We start from the raw sequence: 20,200 nt of genomic DNA on the forward strand, positions 1-20,200 counted from the left end.
CTCCACATCTCCTCAACTATCATTCCTTCCAGGACCCGTTTGATGCAGAGCTTCAAAGAGTCCCACTCTCATGAGTCCTTGCTGTCTCCCAGCAGCGCTGCTGAGGCGCTGGACCTCACTCTGGACGAGGACGCCATCATCAAACCTGTCCACTCGAGCATCCTGGGACAAGAGTACTGCTTTGAGGTGAGAACCGAGCTGCACGGTGTGGACAAACAGCAGCACACTCACACACACAGTGCAGTGTACAGAGCAGTAAATAGCAGCAGAAAATGTTCCACCCTGACAAGTGACAGTGATGTGAGAGAGACTGTGAATTGAAAGTGGTATTCTTTTTTTCTTACATGTGGAAAATGAAAGAAACAAGGACATTTAAATGAGCCGTAGTCCCTACATAATTTGCTGCAGGAGTCTGTCAGCTTTTTCCATCTTCTTTCCATTAGTGGAACATGACAGAGGTTGAGAGTGAATACAAGACATTGTTTTGGCGCCTTAGTTGCAGTCTCCATAGTTACTAATGGCTGTGGTTGTTGAATTTACCATTGGCTATAACCTCAGGTGACTACAGCATCGGGAACCAAGTGCTTTGCGTGTCGCTCAGCTGCAGAGAGAGACAAATGGATCGAGAACCTGCAGAGAGCTGTCAAGCCCAACAAGGTGAGGGGAGAGAAAGGGATGCGGTAGAGGAAGAAAAAAAAAAGGATGATCCCTCTGTCTGTGTGTCTCTCTCTCTCCTCCCCGTCTCCCGTTGTTGTCTGTTTTCAATAAGAGCGCACCGCTTCATTTCTCTGTGTGAACTCCATCCTCGTGTCTGTGTGTGTCTGTGTTGAACAATTTAGTCGCTTCTCCACGCAAATATTAAAGCTGCACAAGGTAACGTTGCAGGGTGGAGGATACAAATTGCTGTTTTTGAAATACTTTGATATCCACGAATCAGGTAATGTGAAGTCAGTGAATTGCACACAGCAGGCTCATGTTTACCAGCCCAGCATGTCTGTGATACTGGATACTGAAATGTGCTGAGGGGACAAGAGGCAAAAGACTGAATACTGGTGAGTCCAGGTCCTTTCTCACTGTAGAGGCCTCATGCAAGAACCACATGCAAGAACAGATTGTTCTTAAGTGCAATGTTCGAGTAATTCAGAGGAGCAGGGTGCAGGATTTAGGGGGATATATTGGCAGAATTTTATTCTGTTATTCATAACTATGTTTTCATTAGTGTGTAATCACCTGTTTTGTTTCACTTTGAAATGGAGGGGTGAAGGGAGGGGTATTCAGTTAACTGCGATCTGCAAGGTGACTAGATGCCACTAAATTCTACCCACAGCTCCTGTAAGGCGCTCTAAGGCATTTATCAAATTTTCTTGCACAAAGGAAATTCATGTGTAGTCCAGACCTTTCGTACGAGTCATTTTCAGATGCCTTTCTTCACCGGGGGAAAACTACTCTTTAGATCGTTGATCTTTGCACCTTAACTGATTAAATACGATAATGATATATGTAACGGTGTGTTCACACTGAACAGGAAGCCAAATTTCGCCTCATGTTACGTGAATATGTGTATGAGTGTTTTGCAACTGGTGAATATATTGTTTACTTTGCACAATAAATGATCAATATAATTACTCATTTTGCTGAGAAACAGCTCAACAAAACAGCTCACACAAGTGTCACAAATACGTATTTTCAGAACTTGCCATGTAGCTCTATGGCTGTACTCACAAATCTCGGAGCTCTTTGCTTTCCTGTTCTGTCTCTGTGCAGTACTGACGTTGAGTTGCAGAGCTCCGAGTGACTACAGCAGTGACCATTTCGGAGAATCTCAAAGGCTTTCGCTTAACAACATCATGTAAATTTATTGTGAAAATTAAAAAATTTCAACTTGCACAAATACACAAATAACATAAGCATATTAACGTTTTAGCATATTAACGCTTCTGGTCATTGCATTGACTTTCGATGCAGCCCCACCATACATGACCAGACATTTGCTCCCAATTATTGTGTGTGGGCAGCCCATTCTCACTCCCAACTCGTCATGGGAGGAGGGCATTTTAGTCTTAGAGGCACCGGACAACAACTCAACTTGTCAGATATCTCCACTTCATCAGTGGATGTCGGCATCAGATACCAATGCATTAGACACCCTTTTCATTGGTATTATATGCACCAGTCAGCGTCAGTATGTAACCCTGCCTGCAACTACTGTAATATAAGAAATAAGAAAGTCCATATAGTGAGTGTATAGGGATGGGTGGTGGATGGGTTCAGACTTTTCACCCAGGAGTCTGCTGTTTGTTTCTAGTGTACATTTTAAGCCAAACCATGATGTTTTTTCTAAACCTAACCACAGACTTTTGTTGCCTAAAACGAAGGAAATAAACCTAAAAATGAAGTGTTTCACATACGTTCCAAGTTTATTTTGAAGACTGTATTCATGTAAGGAACTTAACATTTCCTGTAAAAAACAGTAGTTTGAAAAGACACAATGCATGTAACGAGTGTAAAGTGACACGCCGTCCCTGAATGTCTAAAACAGACGCAGGAGGGTACTCAGCACGACATACTTAGACATGTAGGTCCATTGACAAAGCGACAGTATTTGACAAGTTGGGATGAAAATATGTTGGTATTTGTAGTGACTGATATGCTGTTCAAAGCATGCAGGGATACCTGTGATGTGGACCAAACTGGCGGAGCAATGAGGGGAGAGGTCCTCACATCAAGACAGCCAATCAAACTGCAGCCACAAGGCAGATGTGCGTTATCGCCAATTGGTCGTGTATAGTGAGCTGCACTGTCAGTATTTAATTGCGCCGCATGAAACTATTGGTTCATGTTGGGTGTGAGCACACTATAAAACAATATTGATGAAACAATCATAATGTGTTCACTGTGTTGTCATCATCATCATCGAGGCTTACCAATTTACTGGAAGGTTTTTAAGATTTTATGGATTTTATTGCCATATTTTGGCACAGAAACTTTGGCTTACATAGTTCAGTGGAAGATTCTGTCACTCTGACAGCTGCCTCAGGGTCACTATGATCCTCTGTTGCACCTGACAGTGGAACATCATCTCCTTTTGGCTCTAATATTATCCCGTCAATATATCGGTGAGGAATCTAACCTCATGTTAAATCACCCCCTCACAGTACAGCACTGCTCTGACAGAAATCCTTTTCTTGGTAACATTTTTGTGAATGAAACAAACGGTGCAGAGCAGGTAGCCTTACTGTATTTGGCCATTTTAGAGGCAATGCATATGTTAATTATCAAATCTCAGGTGGGGCTCATCAGGTTAAAACTGGTTGGATCACTCGTACAAACAAACCTGGGATGTTCTTGCATGAGGCCTTACATGAGTGTGTTAATATCTGACACCAGATTACAGTTAATTAGTGCAGATGGGATGCAGCTTTACTTTCTGATCTAAGCAGATATGATGGTGTATTTTCACATTAAAAAAAAACCCTAGTGCAGCTTTAAGGTGCTGTGATTTTATTTCCATCCTCACAGCTTAAAAAACAAAAAACAAATCTCAGCTCTTCATATCGACTCAAAAACCAATATCCTAATTTTTACCAAGATTTCATAGTTCTGTGAAATTGCCCAATATCTCCTCTCACTGTTATTAAAAAAACTGAACAGGCATGCGAGATATGCAGCTTTGATGGCAACCAGGGACTCAGAGTTATTAAGCCAGACTGAGATGAAACATCGCCCAAGCTGAATGCCTCGTCCAGATGCTCAGGCCGCGGGGGTCCCAGCTGAGTCATGGAGCTCCAAGGACTCCACACGGGGGCTCTCTCCAAAATCCCCCTCCTACCCCTGAACAACACGCACTGTGCATGTCAGACCAGATGCATCGACAGAGATAAGACTCACTGCAGAGACAAAGATTATCATTATGCTTCTGAACTTTCTGGAGCCTTTTAAATCCCGCTTTGAGCTTTGATTGCTTGGATGTTGTTTCTTTTCAAAAGGCGAGCAGCCACTTCACCATGCTTTGTCGTAGTTTTTTGGTAGTAAAATCCAGATCTGACAGAAACTAGGGAAGATGTAACAGGATATCAAGGCAGAGGACTCGAGCCCATGCTGGTGCTGCTGCACCGTATGTGCACTAGCAAACTGAGCCACCAGATGCCCAGCGCATTCAAACTCAGACGTTTGGAATTAATTATGCCTTGTGTTTGGCGCTGGCTATCAAAGTGCATACAAATGGAGAACTTAAGAACTGTGGATCTAGCTGATGCTCACATATTGAGTCGTCTAAATTAGGACTTAAATAGTCTGAAGCAAACAGGGGGCTAACAACAATGGCATTTGAGCCCAATTGAAATGACTCAGCCCCCCGTTCGCTGAAACATCACTCTGCAATCAACACGGCGCTCTGTCCTCCCATGGGGGATGTCAAATATAGCTTGGGCTTTGTGATCATGATTAGGAAGTGTAGCTATCTACAGAAGCATTACCACCATTGTTTGTCCTTCGTCTTTGCAGCACATTTGCATTGTGTCATTTGTGTCTTTCTGCGTTTAAGCAAATTACTTTTTTCAGCCGGTGACACCACTCACCTACTCTTATCCTTCACATTTTCTGTTATCTGTCTTCTCTGCATCTCTGTCACGCTGTCGTCTGCCTCTGTGTTCAAGCCCAGAGTTGAGAGCAATTTATCAAGCACAGCCTACAATCCACGGTAGTTCAACCGCCATGTCACCAGCTATTTCTCTCCTGTCATTACTCCTGCAGGCTGACCTGCTGTCGCCATTTATTCACACACACTGTCTCTATTTCCATATCTCTGAACTTTTTTCTTGGCTGTTTTGTCATGTTTACCCCCGCATCATAGCATCTTCTCTTGTAAAGCTCTTTAGTAACAGTGGGTGCACTTGACCTTATCTGACCTGACTTCATCTCCACGCAGGACAACAGCCGGAGGGTGGACAATGTGCTCAAACTGTGGATCATCGAGGCCCGCGAGCTTCCAGCCAAGAAGCGCTACTACTGCGAACTTTGTCTGGACGACATGCTGTACGCACGCACCACCAGCAAGCCCCGCACCGACACCGTTTTCTGGGGCGAGCACTTTGAATTCAACAACCTGCCCGCTGTCCGCAACCTACGCCTTCATCTATACAAGGAGACGGACAAGAAGAGACGCAAGGTGACAGAGAGATCTGTAGGGTAACATGGAGGTCTGAGGATGGCTAGTTTGACACAAGCACTGTGGGAATATTTGGTTTATTTTAGCAGTCTGTTAAAGCTCTGGTTTGCTTTTATGAGAATAGAATTGCCCAGTCACCCTAACAGTGAATTTTAAAGTGGCTGTAATTGTTAATGTTATACTGAAATTAATAATATGACAATGTGAGAACAATGTGAAAGAGGTTGCTCGTAGTGATAAACCGAGAGGGAATTATCATCTTAATCTGAAGCTCACCTCAGCTTTACAGTTTCTGCTCATTGGCTACGTTCACATGACAATATTTAGAATTTTATACAGGTCTTAAACAGCACATTCTGTTTGGATGTTCCAAATAAGGCCTTTGTCCGAATGTAGCATTTTCCAATTAAGACGTGGAATATGCTCATATTATTCAGCATTTAGAAGCATTCTTTGGACATACTCATTCAGAATATGCTTACCACAGTTTGCGACACCTGGCCTCTTGCCTGCGTATGGTCAGCTCTGTGCGTTGTCATGGACATGTCTTATACAAACCAACTTGCCAACAATTCGCAAGGCTGGTGCGGAGATGCATGCCCAAAAGAACAGCCCACATTTGTGTTTGGAAGAAGAAACGCACCTCCTGTCAAACATCATGAAAGACTTTGATATCAACAGGTTTTTGGATATACGCAAATATTGCAGTGCAGAGGCTGCTGTCGAGGAGGTGGTTGAAGGAATGAAAGAGTGAGGCTGTCCACCATTGATGGAAAACTCTTCTTTTTACGCTTCAATTAGGCTGGGAAAATAAACTTTAAAAGATCAAATATCTTGACTGTTAAAGCTTGTAACGGGCCAAACTCCCAGTGATTTAATTTTGTCTTAAGTAGCATACATAATGGATGTCACAGGAGGTCTGACGAAGTTGACAGAAGTTATATTTTTATTAATTTCACAGCAGTCATAGTGAGTAGCCTTTTTATTTTTCAAAGTTGCTAAGAGTTCTCTTAATGCTGATCAATATACTCCTTCTTAAACCACCATTCTTATTTAGTGTGGACTCAGAAGGGCAACGGAGTCGACATGGTTGAAACACACCTGATAGCAAAAATATTTAACGACTTTATTGAAAAATAGAGAGCTTACCAGTACTTTTTTGGAAACCAGGAAGTGAAAAGTCCTTATGGTGAAGCCAACCCCTTTTATACCTGATTAAATTGATTAAAGTGTTTTTGTAGAATTCTGATTTTGATTTGAGTTGACAAAAATCTGGGACACAAATTTAAAGAGCCAACATTTTCACAAAAATATATATTTTAAAACAAAGATGATTATAGCAGTACATTTTTACACTGATGTTAGTTTTAGATTTTAAAGGCCTGTGAAGTCTTTTTTCCACACAAATAAATCCCCTAAGAATAATGTTTGACCCTGGGGCGTCGGCGGCTTGGTGGTAGAGCAGGCGCCCCATGTACAAGGCTGTTGCTGCAGCGTCCTGGGTTCGACTCCAGCCTGTGGCCCTTTACTGCATGTCACTCCCTCTCTCTCTCCCCCCTTCACACTTGTCTGTCCTATCCATTAAAGGCTAAAAAATGCCCAAAAAATATCTTTAAAAAAAAAATAAATAAATAATAATAATAATGTCTAGAAACAAAATTAGTGTGCTGAGAAGTTATAATTTTAAGGCTTTTGTTTATTTGGTAAGGCATGATTTGTTCTACCTGTCAAGAATTGGTGAGCAAAATGGCACAAACAGCATCAGCTCTTCCAGTTTTACATATTTTGACTTGACTGCTGGACAGTTGAATTTCCCTTCGGGGATGAATAAAGTTCTTTCTGTTCTATTCTAAATAACATGTTAGGGAACTTATTTTTTTTTTATTTTGTGCATGTGTTTTGTGCATTATTTAGCTGTTCAACACTCAACTATTTTGGTTATACTGGCTGCTCTCACAGCATCGTTTTCGGCCACAGCAGGCAGCTGTCCTCAGCTAAAAAGTTGTAAAACCCAACTTTACAGTACCTCTCAGCAGACAGACATGGTTATCGACTGGCTGGTGGGGCATTTAGAAGCTAAGGAGTCAGATATTTCCCTCAGGAGTTGGTAGACACCGCAGACAGAGCTAGAAGAGAGTAAATATTGGACTTAGATTACTCAGGTGGCCAAATGAATAATAATGTTGCTGTATAACTGCTGGGTGTGTAAACAAGGAACAGTTTTCTAACAATTTTGCCATGTCAAGTTAGAAGGTGATGATATTCCTGAAAGTGAAGGTTAAATTTAGAAGTTAGGGCAAAGTCTAAATCAGCCTCTTCTCCTCCAACATTCTTACAACAGAAGTAAGCAAGCTGGCCCTTCAGAGCATTAGTGCAACAAAAACAAAGAGATGAGGAAGTAAACTGTGAGGAGGAAACATTATGCTAAATGCCTGCATTGTCATTCAGTGGTTTTATAAGGGGAAAAAAGCCAATAGCAAAATAATCTACCCTGGCGATTCTTTTGTCTTTGTTATTTGCTTTAATGACTTTATAATAACACGCTTAAGGCTATGCAACATCCAGAGTTTGGGTTGGGGGGAAACAGGAGTGTCTGCAAACTGCTGTGAGTCTGTTCAAAAGCAGAGCACCAGCTGGAAAGAAAAAAAAGTCCGAAACAGTCGTAATTGATTGAGTCATTGCCACGGATCAGCAGCCCTATCAGCCCCCTGCGGATACACAGCATCATGACCATTCTGTGGTATTTTCTCAGCAAAAAAATCTTATTTTTTACTCCTTGAGTTTTTTTCACTTTTAGAAATAATATTTTTTTAACCAAGATAATGAATTGTGACTCACAGATACGATAACTTATATTCTCAGTTTAGCATCACCATAGCAAAACAACTCATTTCTAGCTTCAAACGACACTCCAGGGATCCAGTGTTAGTCTTGCTATTCATTATTTATTCAGTGCGAAAAGCTTTATGTGAACTTTTTTTGACATTTCAGACTCTGTGATTATTTATTAAAATCACACAGCACAGCTTCATGAGAGGCAACTTTTCTTTGACACGTGCTTATCTCGACTAACATCTACTTGTTTTTTGTCTTCAAGGAAAAGAGCACATACTTAGGACTTGTAAGCATCCCCATCTCAAGCATCACCGGACGTCAGTTTGTGGAGCAGTGGTACCCGGTCATCCAGCCCAGCGTCCTCACCAAGGGGGCTGGTGTCGGAGGGGGTAAGATCATCAACGCATCGCTACGCCTCAAATCCCGCTTCCAGACCATGAACATCCTGCCCATGGAGCTGTACAAGGAGTTTGCAGAGTACGTCACCAATAACTACCGCACCCTGTGTGCTGTGCTGGAGCCCGTGCTGAGCGTCAAGAGCAAAGAGGAAGTGGCCTGTGCATTGGTGCATATACTGCAGAGCACAGGGAAAGCTAAGGTAGGGACAGCTCTGTGTGACTCATCGTTATGTGAAAATGTGCTGAAATAAAAGCTTTTTCAGACCAGAAAATCTCATCCTTTTTTTAATTATTCTGTAGACATTGTGTTTCAGAAAGAGCAATGATTTAATTCTCCCTTTCCCCAGGACTTCCTGTCAGACATGGCGATGTGCGAGGTAGACAGATTCATCGACCGAGAACACCTTATCTTCAGAGAGAACACTCTGGCCACCAAAGCCATAGAAGAGTACCTCAAACTGATCGGACATAAGTACCTCAAGGATGCTATAGGTCAGCCACAACAGTGGAGCACTTGACATTTGAGTTTGTCACTGTGTACATTAAAGCAACTGCGCAACATTTACATTGCCCTTTCCATTGTCAGTCTGACATTGCCTCCACTCTATCTAATTTCCATAGGCCAAGGGGGTTTGATTTTCCCTAATCACCAGGCACCAATCACCAATCACTAAAGACAATCACATCCACCTGAATCTAATGTCATTTTAAGTCCACACTGATGCGTCGCCATGTCAGCACATTGGTTTTGTTTGGGTTTTGAGAGAGGAGTGAATTAAAACAAAATCAGATTTTAAGCGATACGGACAAGATGTGTCAATTTAGAGTAACATCTATAGAGGTGTATGTCTAGCAATTGTTGGTACTACTCTTCATTGGTTCCCGTTGATGATATTTTGAACTATAGAACCTTTTAGGACTGTCGTCGCAATGACGTTATTTTATGAGCTGGAGGCAAAACACGACTCTCCACCACAGGGCTGTAGGCTACATAGGAGTCTTAAAATGTCATATTGTAGAGTTATTGGTCACTGTGTGTTACATTGTGTTATTACTCTACTTGTAAACAGGAAGTGGAAAGGAGGCAAGTTAATGTTTCATAGAATAATGTAAGTTAAGTAATTGATGAAGCAGAATTCGGGGCCCGGAATTGGGCCTAGTGGGTCCCAACCTCGTCTTCAACTTTTAGACTACTTTTGCTCTTGTCCAAAATAAGTATCTTTAAACCCAAATACTCAGCAGTCAAGGAATCACTGTAGACACGTAGAATCGAGTGCAACTGAGTTTAATGTGTTCACAGACAACAACACATACAACTCAATGAGTCAAACTCCGGAGCAGGACTGAAGTTTTGCTTTCTGTGTGCTCTCTTTTATGCTGGTGAAGATTCTGTCAAATCTCCACCTCTTCTCTTTAATCCTTCCCACATAAGCCCGAACATAATGGTGTCATACATGCACATCAAATCCTATCAGATCCTAGGTACTTTCCACTTTCGTCCTTGAACATCAGATCCTGCATCCAATACAATACACTAATGAGTGTGTGTGTGTGCACATTATGTGGATACATGAAACAATAAACCAAGGTGTGACCGGTTATGATCAAGCAGAATATACTGCCTGGACATGCATTTTTTAAGGTACTAAAGCATAAGACAAGGTACATTACACTACATAATTTTTAAGTACAGAAATAATGAGAAAAGACTTGATGTGTATAGCACCTTTCATACAGACCGTGCAGCTCAAACTGATTCATATCAAATGGTATATATTAACAAAAACATTTAGAACAAATTATTTTAAAACAAAATTTTTCAAAATCTAATAAATAATTTATTAAACAATAAATTCAAAATGAATAAAGGGTAGAAGAAAAGGAATACAATTTAGAATAAAATAAAGAAAGAGAAACATAAAGAAACACTTTCAGTAAGAATAAATAAAGCAAGAATAAAATGATAAGAATAAAATGTGAGACATTTTAAAATCCGTTGTAAGATGGGTCTGCTGTGCTTTCTGTCACTTGTATTTTCTTAAATCTCTGGCAGTTGCATTTTGTATATCTGAAGCCTGTTTTTTCTAATCCAAAACAACAACAAAACATTCATTTCTTTGCTTTAGGAAGGAGACGATATGATCTGAAATCAGTCGTTAAAATCATTGTCTGTGATGACGCCAATGTTTTTGCCTCAAATTAACTCTGTTTTGCCAGAATTTCAAGTCCACTTTAAATTTTAGATTCTCATTTTGTCCTCATTTAATTTCAAGTAAACGTTACAGTGATTACAATCTGTAATATTTAGACTGTTTCTTCATTTCGTTTAATTACTTCCTACTCCAAAAATTGATTAGTGTGTGTGTTTTGAGTGTTTTGGCTCGTAGATACAGCAAACCACAGTCTAAAGTTTGCCTTTGAGATACAGTAGTTAATTAGCTTGTTTGCTAATTAGCCTGCCACCCAGGTTTCCCAGTTTTGTCTTTGTTTTACAGTCATGACCCTTTTTCCAAACTGCAGCATGTCTTGTGGCAATACTGCATTTGGTCTGCTAAATTTGCTGCTTTTTAATCCCCCATAATGGATTCCTTTTTGTACTATTAGTTGCTGTTGTTGCTGCTTTTTGTATGAACAACACTGAACTGATGTTGGGGATAGTTTCTGCCATTTTGCTGTTATTAATGAAATGTCATTTGTAGGGGAGTTCATAAGGGCCTTGTATGAGTCAGAGGAAAATTGCGAAGTGGACCCCATGAGAACACCACCCTCAGTGCTCCCGGACCACCAAGCCAATCTCCGAATGTGCTGTGAACTAGCACTCTGCAAGATCGTCAACTCCCATTGGTGAGTAGTTATTCAATGCAAGTGCAAAAGAAAATCCTTTGTTCCAAGTCTGTTTATTCTTCTCTGCTATTTTAAAGATACATGAGCCTTCAGATTCTTTCACAGGGAACTGAAGAAACTCTGAATCTCCACATTTTGTTTCTTATCCTGACTTGTAATACGTCCCCTTCACAGCGTTTTCCCTCGAGAGCTAAAGGAAGTTTTTGCCTCCTGGAGAGTGCGCTGTGCTGAGAGAGGTCGGGAAGACATTGCCGACCGTCTCATCAGTGGTTCCCTCTTCCTGCGCTTCCTGTGTCCTGCCATCATGTCCCCATCGCTCTTCAACCTCACCCAGGAGTATCCCGACGAGCAGACGTCACGCACGCTCACCCTCATTGCAAAAGTAGTGCAAAACCTGGCTAACTTCTCCAAGTCAGTTTCATTTCATTTACTATACAGCTTTTACATTTTGCATCCAGTCACTAACCAGCACACTGCTGTATGTAAGACAATATCAAACATGTTTAAACAGGAAGCATTCAGCCAAGATCCATAATCAATCAAATATAAAAACATAGAAGAAACCAATCAGTTCTTGTAGTAAAGAAAACAGGCCTTTTTCAAAACTAAAATCTTCATAAAGTTTTCCGTTCTGAAGCCAATTTAATTACATAAAAAATGCAACTCTCTTTTTAGATTTAGATATAGTCAGTCATTCTCTGAAAAATGCTTATTATAATAATGTCTGTCAATTTGGAATACAATAACAATATAAACTTAATTTGCCAGCATTTAATACTATATCTAGATCAGAATAAGAAATAAAACATTTGTTAGGCACAAGGCTGACTGAGACAATGGGCACAGTAGTAAATGACAATGTCATCTGCATACAGGAACATTCACACATTCGAAACATTAGTGGGCCGAGTACAGAGCCCTGGGTTACCCCTCCAGACACATTCATGACTTCGTAACCTCTACTATGTCCCTTTCATCCTGCACCTATTAAAAGTGGCATGTTTGTTCACAGTTTGAATAAAAACAAAAAGCATACATTTCCATTCTCACGCTATATTGACACGAGTTCAAAATGATTCCTAACTTTCCATCTGATTGTGCTAGAAAGTTCAAAATGCTTCATCTTTTGCCAACAAAAAAATCAGTTTAGTTACAAGTCGTTTCAGCACAAATACTTTTTTTTAATGTTAGAATGGCTGAGCTGTAACTGGAATTTGTGTCAGTTTGGTTTATTTGACTCATAACCACCCAGTAAGTGATTTGTCAAATGTTCCAGAAGCAACTTTTATTTCAAACATATTTGTTAACGTTAGTCCTGCATGGGCCAAAAACTCCAGCCCTAGCCCAACAAAGTCTGCAATTCTTTTAGCCCAACCCCGGCCTGTGACAGCCAGACACCAATATAACTTTGAGCTTTTTCTGACACACGCTCTCTCTCTCCTGTCATAGATGGTGATTCTAGCTGACATTTAATTTCAGAGTCATGTGTTGCTCACTTATTTTTTCTACCTTTTCTGTCACCTTCCCTTCTCTTCTCTTCATACTCTCCCCACTGGCCTTTCCTTCCTTCCCCACCTGCAGGTTTGGCACTAAAGAGGAGTACATGTGTTTCATGAATGAGTTTTTAGAGATGGAGTGGGGCTCCATGCAGCAGTTTCTGTACGAGATCTCCAACCTTGACAGTGTCAGCAATGCGGGCGGCTTTGAAGGATACATCGACCTGGGCAGAGAGCTGTCCATACTCCACAGTCTCCTCTGGGAGGTCATAGCTCAGCTCAGCAAGGTAAACACAAACAGGACACGTCACCTGTGCTATTTTAAACTGCAAATTTACACTGTCATTCTTTCCACAATGAGACATGTTATTTGAATAGATTTTCTAGATAATACTTATGTAGAACAATTTTGTTCCCTTTTATTTTGTTTTTTGTCATCTTTTTACACATATTTTCCCTGTGATTTTATTAATTTTTCATTGTTATCTGGTCATACTGCTCTATTTCAATAATTTTGCCATACAGAGATTAGACACATACACTATACTTTCATGTAAAGGGAAATAAATCTCAGCTATACATGATAATATAATGCAGTCTAGTAAAAAACCACCAGTACGTTTGGCTTAAATTAAATTAAAATAACAGTAGTCATTTATTTCAGCGCTGTTGCACTGAAGAGCATTATTATATTGTGCAGGTTGTCATGTTACTGTCCACCCCTTATACATCACTTCAGGTTAGATGAAGCCAAACTAAACCAAACACCTCAAACATTCTTGCTAAATAAGGCTCATCAGTCTGTGTTGTGGCTTGAGCTGTTGTTAACTCAGGTGACGATGGATATATGACATTTTAATGAAAGCTCTACGTTCGATAACTCAAAATGAATTATCTCTTAAATCCGCAGCAAAACTCAGCAAAACTGGTTTTCTTTGAACCGCAGGATGCCATCATCAAACTGGGCCCTTTGCCTCGCCTCCTGAACGACATCAGCATGGCCTTGCGTAACCCACACCTCCAGAGGCAGCCCAGCCATCAGACAGACAGGGTGCAGGAGAGGCAGATAGACAGGCTGCTGTCACGGCCGAGCTTCAACAGGGGCATCTCATCGGAGTTCCAAAATCTCATGATGAGGGATCTTAATAGGTAGGCCACATTAAACACTGAACAGTTGTTTGATTGATCGACTTTGATTCCTTTGTTGTTGTTCCTATGTTTACTCTTGTACAAGATGAAGGAAGCCAGTAAATACTCACATCTGAGAAGTTACAACCAGAGAACTTTGGCATGGTATCTTAAAAATTAGCTCAGATTGATTAATAGATCATCAGTATAGTTGCTGATTATAATAGATTGACTTACAATTAATCAACCAATCATTGCAGCTCGAATTATATCTTAAGCCTGATTTATGACAGGGTGTTCAACACTTTTAATAAGTTACAAGACAAAAATTAAATAAGCATTTTCATTGTATGCTTCGCCAAAAGGTTTCAGTCGTTTCCAAGTTAACTGTACGCTATTTTCCAGCTGTCTGATTTTGTTATATCATTCCAATTGATGTAGCTGTCCCTCTGACAGCTGTATCTTTTCTGCATTTTTTGTGTTTTTTTACATTTTAATAATGAAAGGAGTCAATTACAGATGAGATTTTTAACGTAAAAACTGGAGCGCAAAAAGAGGAGTTGGTCAGTGTCTATCGAAAATACATAATTTCTGTTGAGCAAGATATAAATCAGGCTTAAGTCTCTTTCCTCAGTTATTGTTGACCTTACTCACTGCTGTTCTCCAGCTCTATAGATATCACTCGCTTGCCTTCCCCCACCTCCACCGGAGGAGTCATGCCATCTCGCTCCCAGATGAGTTTTCAGGACCGTGACCACCCCCATCGAGCGTCCTCCAAAGACATGTTTTATGTATCACGTCCTCCCTTGGCCCGATCCAGCCCAGCCTACTGCACAAGCAGCTCGGACATCACGGAGCCAGACCCCAAGGTGAGTTTTATCATGCTGAGTTGGGGAATCATCATCCCATCCACTAGGTCTATCTTTATCAAAGTGAGGTTAGTATGACGTGCATGTTAGTCATACTTGATAGAATCTGCCATCGTGTGATCGAGGCTGTAGTATATCATGACATCTGCTTTTTTTCCACTGATTCACCACGCAACTCATCCTAGCGGTATTTCCTGGGAAATACTTTGAGGCATTCCGATATCCAGGCCTCGCGGTAAAAACACCCGCACCACCCTCACCCATATCATCCGTGGCCACCTAACATACATAAAAACAGGGGGCGCAAAAGCCTCTCATATCCCTTATTATTTAGGTGCTCAGTGTCAATAAAAGCGTATCTATGATGGACCTCCAGGATTCCCGAATGAACAGCGTGTCTAACCTGCAGTCGGTGGACATGCTCAACTCCTCCCAGGCCTCCATCGCCGGCATGGGCAGCTTCGGAGGGCTGAGCAGCGGAGGCGGTGGCGGCCTGGGGTCGGGCCTGAGCAGCCAGCTGCGGGCCGGTGGGAGGTTGTCAGCTGGCTCTGGCGGCTCCAGCATGTCCGGCGGTCTTCGGCTGAGCCAGCTGAGCCAGATGGGCACCACCACCGACTCGCTATCCCAGCAGCAGCAACAGCAGGCCGCCGCCATGCGCTACCCGCTTTCCTTCCAGAATCCCCTCTTTCATCTGGCGACTGCTGATGGGCCTCAACAACAGCTCCATCACCAGCACAGCCGGGCTCAACCTCCAGCACCCCTGCTCCTGGCCCCAGAACCTGATCACCAGACCTACATGCCACAGTTTGCCCATGGGGGGTTCTCTCGCAGTGAGGACCTGTCCACCCTCAGGACCAGGGACGGTCACCTGGGCCAACCCAGCATCATCCACTCACACAGCTACAGTGACGACTACAGCAGGGCTGACTATGGACGCAGGCAGATGTCCATTCATGTGCCGGTAAATGTGTTTATTGTATTCTTGTGACGTCTGAGAGCCTTTATGTGTGGAGTTCTTTGTCTCTTTTCATTTTTGATGGCTTTAGGGCTTCAACTTATGATTGTTGGGTTGGTTATTGTTCCAACATTTCTTTTAGTTTATTAACCTGTTGATTATGGTGAGAAATGGCCATCACAAATTTCCAAAGTCCATGGTGATGTCATCAGGTTGTCTGCTTTGTTCAACCAAAGGTCCTAAAACCAAAGATCTTCAACATACAGCAATAGAACCCAAAAGAAAAGCAGCAAATCCACACATTTGAGAAACTGGAACCAGAAAAAGACAACTTTTTGGACAGGGGGGGATTTTGCCTTCATTTAACAGAAGAGTTGAAATGATTCGTTCATTAATCTATTAGTCAATTGACAGAAAATAAATCTTTTGAGTCATATTTTGCAGGCATAAATGTCATAACATTATCTACTTCCAGCTTCACAGTTGTAAAAGATTCACTGGTTTTCTTTGTCTTATGTGATCGTAATCTGGATCTCGTTTGATTTTTGACTGTTGGTCAGACAAAGCGAACAAAAAAGACATCACCTTGGCTTTTAGGAAGTTGTGATTAACCCTTTTCACCATTCTCTGACATTTTATAGACCAAAAGATTAATCACATAATTGAGAAGATAATTGGCAGATTAATCAGGAGTTCAAATTATTGTTAGTTGCAGATTTGGGACTAAGTCATTGTCTGCTTAGTCACAAGTGGGTCTGAAGTCCTGAGTAATGTCCCAAGTCCTAAACTTTGAGTCTCAAGGCTTGAACAACTCATAATGCACTCTTCACCAAATATAATGGTATTTTAACAACAGATTAATAATATATTACACTTACAAATATCATCATTGCTTTTTAAAATTTGTATTTATTTGTTAAAACAAGTTTGTTAAAGTAAGTGAAAAACATAGTGCTGCTGACATTGCACTTTCACAGCATACAGCACTATCAACCAGTGCCATGACAGAATTAAATTTGTGTGTTTCTGTCCTGTCTTGTTGTATCGTGTTAATTTAAATGCTTTAAAATAGTAAATAGAGTACTTTGATGTCACATATGACTTTGACACCAACCTTAACACACTTTTTAATCTCTTATTTCTACAAGTCGAGTCTAAAGCCATCAAATCTGTGACTTCAGTTTGACTCGAGTCCACACCTCTAGTTAGTTGCAGCTGATAGTCAACAGTTGTCAAGCAGGAAACCTGGGGAGAAAATGTGGGTGATGACATGAAACTGAATATCCATTGTTCTGTTTCTCAAACTAAACTTCCTGGTTGTATTTCATTGTCTCAGTAGTAGCTAAAGCAACACGCTCAACCACTGCAGCCTCTTGCATTTTTCAATCTGACTGCCCAAGAAGTTGACAGTAGCATCATCTGCCCCAAAATAACTGGAACAAACTGAAAATGCTAACTTCTTATTTCCTGTTTTTCTTTCTAAGGATAACCTCCAACAGCAACAACAAATGATGGGCATGACCTCCCAGACAGGAACCTCCCACTCCTCCCTGGCCACTACGCCCCCCTCCACAGTCCAACCTGTGCGCCAGAGTTCTGTTGCCCCGCCTCCATCTCAGCGTGTCAAGTCCCAGACCTCCCACCAGCTGTCCGTTAGTGCGGCTGCTGCACCTGCTGCTCTGGCTAAAACACGGCCTCAGAGCGGAAATCTCCTCCAGTCACCAGAGTCCGGCTATGGCGGCCGGCAGCACGGGTCCCGGCAGCTGTCCGTCAAAGACAACACTGCCCCGGGCCTTCCCCACCAGCAGAGCTCTGTCAGGGAAAGCCAGAGTCCACAGGGAACCACCAGTCAGAGCACTCAACAGTCACCACAGCAACAGCCTCCGCAACAGCACCTGCTCAAACCCACCATGAGCAAACAGGTAACATCTGCACGCTCTGAATTCATTTTATTCTCTTTATTCTTCTCTCGAGCACTCCAGTTCTTTCTGTCAGCACCTCATGCACCACCCCACTCATGACTGTTTCTCAACAATGTGTGTGAAGCCCTGTTTGCACTGGACTAGTATTACTTGGAGATCTCTGGTAATTTGTAATAATTGCAGAGGTCGTGTGATCTTAATCCCATGCGAAGCTGGCATGTCCATAATTTATCAAGTAAAAAATGCAAATTACGCACCATATTTCGCCAAATGCAGAGGTTGTGTAATTATATTAGTCCTGTGCGTATCGGCATCTCTGTGATTTGGGGTCATATTTAGGTTTTCTGTTTCCTCCGCTCCTCTTTTCTGCCTCTTTCCCTGTTGAGTATCACGGAGGCTGCATTGGCAATTACAAACGAAAGTTTTGACAGCAGTAGGGTGCAGGAGGCTCGTCTCGCTACACAACATGGAGACCTGTTTGCAGAAAAAGCGAAATCTGGAAAGATGATGAGATGGATAACGTGTGACGGTGTGTGGCAGAATCGGTTCTGTTTGTTTAACGCTGTGCATCAGTGTGTCTGTATTGTATGGAGTGGAGCTACAAATGACTAGTAAAATATAGACTTACTCTGATTGAATGCGCTGCACAAAGCCCAGACACGACGGTGTTTATTCTAAATCACAGAGGTTCCCAGCTAATAATAGTAGTAGTATGGAAATAGGGCTTAAAATGTCAGTTACTGTGTTTAGGTTTTAATTGAGAATGGCACTAACACGGTCAGGAGTCCCACCAGGGTCCAGCTCAAAATGCATGAGGCACCTTGAGGCACCTTGCGTTAAAGCCTGCTACTTGTTATGGAACTGTTTCTCGTCCATTTAAGAACTCATGTTCTCATATCCAGTGTGCTGGCTTTTTTTTCCCAGGGCTCCCAGACTCCATCCACCCTCAACCCACCCTCAGCCAATGAGCGAACAGTGGCCTGGGTCTCCAACATGCCTCATCTGTCGGCTGACATTGAAAGTTCGCGGATTGACCGTGAGGAGTTCAAACTGAAGGAGTACTCAAAGAGCATGGATGAGTCACGCATGGACAGGGTGGGTATCGTTTTTAAGTTTATAAACTGCCTTTTGAATAAAAGCAAAAGTTCAATTCATGCTTAGAGGAACACTGAGTCATGTCTATCAGTGCTGAGCAGATGGCACTCAGATCTCGTCTTAACACAGAAGTAAGAGGTCCCAGACAGTGTGGGAAAGAACAGCCATCAGCCAAGTGTTCAAATCTTTTTCATACATTCAGTGTACATCAGCCCTCTGATTTGGAATATGTGGAGGTGGCTCTGTACTTTCCAGTATGTCTTGTAAAGTCATGAATGTGCATAAAGCACCTTTAAATCAGTGGCGGCTGCTGGTCTTTCAAACAGGGGAAGCTCACTTTAAGTTTAAATCATAAAATCTGTCATATTGTAGCGAGGCAGTAACTTATAAAAGGAACATTTAATTGAAGCCGTTTTCCAACCACACTCATGCCATAGAACCACAGCAAAACACACCTCACAGATTTTCAGATGGCTTTAAACACCTGAACTGTGTCTAAAATGGTGAAAATGAGCTATTTCGCTTTTTGAAATATGGAACTCCGGACGGCACTCCACTCGCAAATATCTGCATGGGACTGAGCTCAAAATGCAAAGTGCTGTCAATCACAAAGGGGTTCAGCCTTTTAGACAATTCCTCCAATCATCATGCATACACCGAGCGTCCTCTCCCGCCCACCACTCCATTAGGATCCAGGGAAGCTGAGCCTCCCTGGAAGTGACGATTTTGTTGCATTTATCCAATGACCGTCTTGCTTAGCTGCATGAAAAAAACTTGCTCAGCGCTGTCTCATAGGAATTCTTGGAGGCTCCACGTCCACCGTGCTGACATGAGAATGTATGACGGGGAGGTCACGTTTGAAAACTGCTGATAACAGCTGACGTTTGAACATCATAGTCATGATGTTAAATGCATCCTAGCACACGTTTAATGCAATGTAAATTCTTATTTTAATGTAAATTCAATAGTGCATATTTGAACATTTCTTCTATGAAATTTTAGGGGAAGATCAGCCTCCCTTGTTGTCTCAGAGCAATCGCCCCTGCTATAAATCTTTTAGCCACTGAGAAGTCAAGGCATGTCAACCAGGTTTAAACATTTCTAATTTCTCTCCATACCTCTGCCTCAGGTACGGGAGTACGAGGAGGAGATCAACTCCCTGAAGGACCGCCTGATGATGTCCCACAAAAAGCTGGAGGAGTACGAGCGGAGGCTCCTCACGCAGGAGCAGCAGACCAATAAGATCCTCCTACAGTACCAGAATCGACTGGAAGACAGTGAGAGGAAGCTACGGCAACAGCAAGCGGAGAAAGACTCCCAAATTAAAGGAATAATTAGCAGGTAAATGGAGGCTGTTGTTGGGATGGAGGGCAAAAGACAGCTAAGACGTCATGTGGGCGAATTGGCGGGCCACATTGACTTTATCTCTGTTTACTGTGATGCCTTTGGTGAATTAGACTATATGAGTTTTTCTTCCAAAATATGTGGAAA

The 20,200-nt window shown here is 42.0% G+C and overlaps 1 protein-coding gene across 12 annotated transcripts in view; it reads left to right on the forward strand.

The window, feature by feature from the left end:
* The window catches only part of syngap1b (synaptic Ras GTPase activating protein 1b), a 217,134-nt gene that overhangs the window by 167,607 nt on the left and 29,327 nt on the right, over positions 1 to 20,200 (forward strand). For 7 of the 12 annotated variants that reach the window (XM_049582897.1, XM_049582902.1, XM_049582905.1 and 4 more), the window contains 14 exons: positions 33 to 186; positions 559 to 657; positions 4,928 to 5,167; positions 8,265 to 8,600; positions 8,748 to 8,892; positions 11,100 to 11,244; positions 11,419 to 11,655; positions 12,826 to 13,027; positions 13,651 to 13,889; positions 14,536 to 14,737; positions 15,114 to 15,698; positions 17,177 to 17,614; positions 18,539 to 18,709; positions 19,839 to 20,050. In XM_049582897.1, the coding sequence (XP_049438854.1) occupies positions 33 to 186; positions 559 to 657; positions 4,928 to 5,167; positions 8,265 to 8,600; positions 8,748 to 8,892; positions 11,100 to 11,244; positions 11,419 to 11,655; positions 12,826 to 13,027; positions 13,651 to 13,889; positions 14,536 to 14,737; positions 15,114 to 15,698; positions 17,177 to 17,614; positions 18,539 to 18,709; positions 19,839 to 20,050 (3,405 nt within the window). The remainder of the gene's footprint in view (positions 1 to 32; positions 187 to 558; positions 658 to 4,927; positions 5,168 to 8,264; positions 8,601 to 8,747; positions 8,893 to 11,099; positions 11,245 to 11,418; positions 11,656 to 12,825; positions 13,028 to 13,650; positions 13,890 to 14,535; positions 14,738 to 15,113; positions 15,699 to 17,176; positions 17,615 to 18,538; positions 18,710 to 19,838; positions 20,051 to 20,200) is intronic. The other 5 variants (XM_049582898.1, XM_049582900.1, XM_049582904.1 and 2 more) reach the window with 5 other exon arrangements.

Source organism: Epinephelus fuscoguttatus, linkage group LG8, assembly GCF_011397635.1.
Source record: "Epinephelus fuscoguttatus linkage group LG8, E.fuscoguttatus.final_Chr_v1".
Taxonomy (NCBI): domain Eukaryota; kingdom Metazoa; phylum Chordata; class Actinopteri; order Perciformes; family Serranidae; genus Epinephelus; species Epinephelus fuscoguttatus.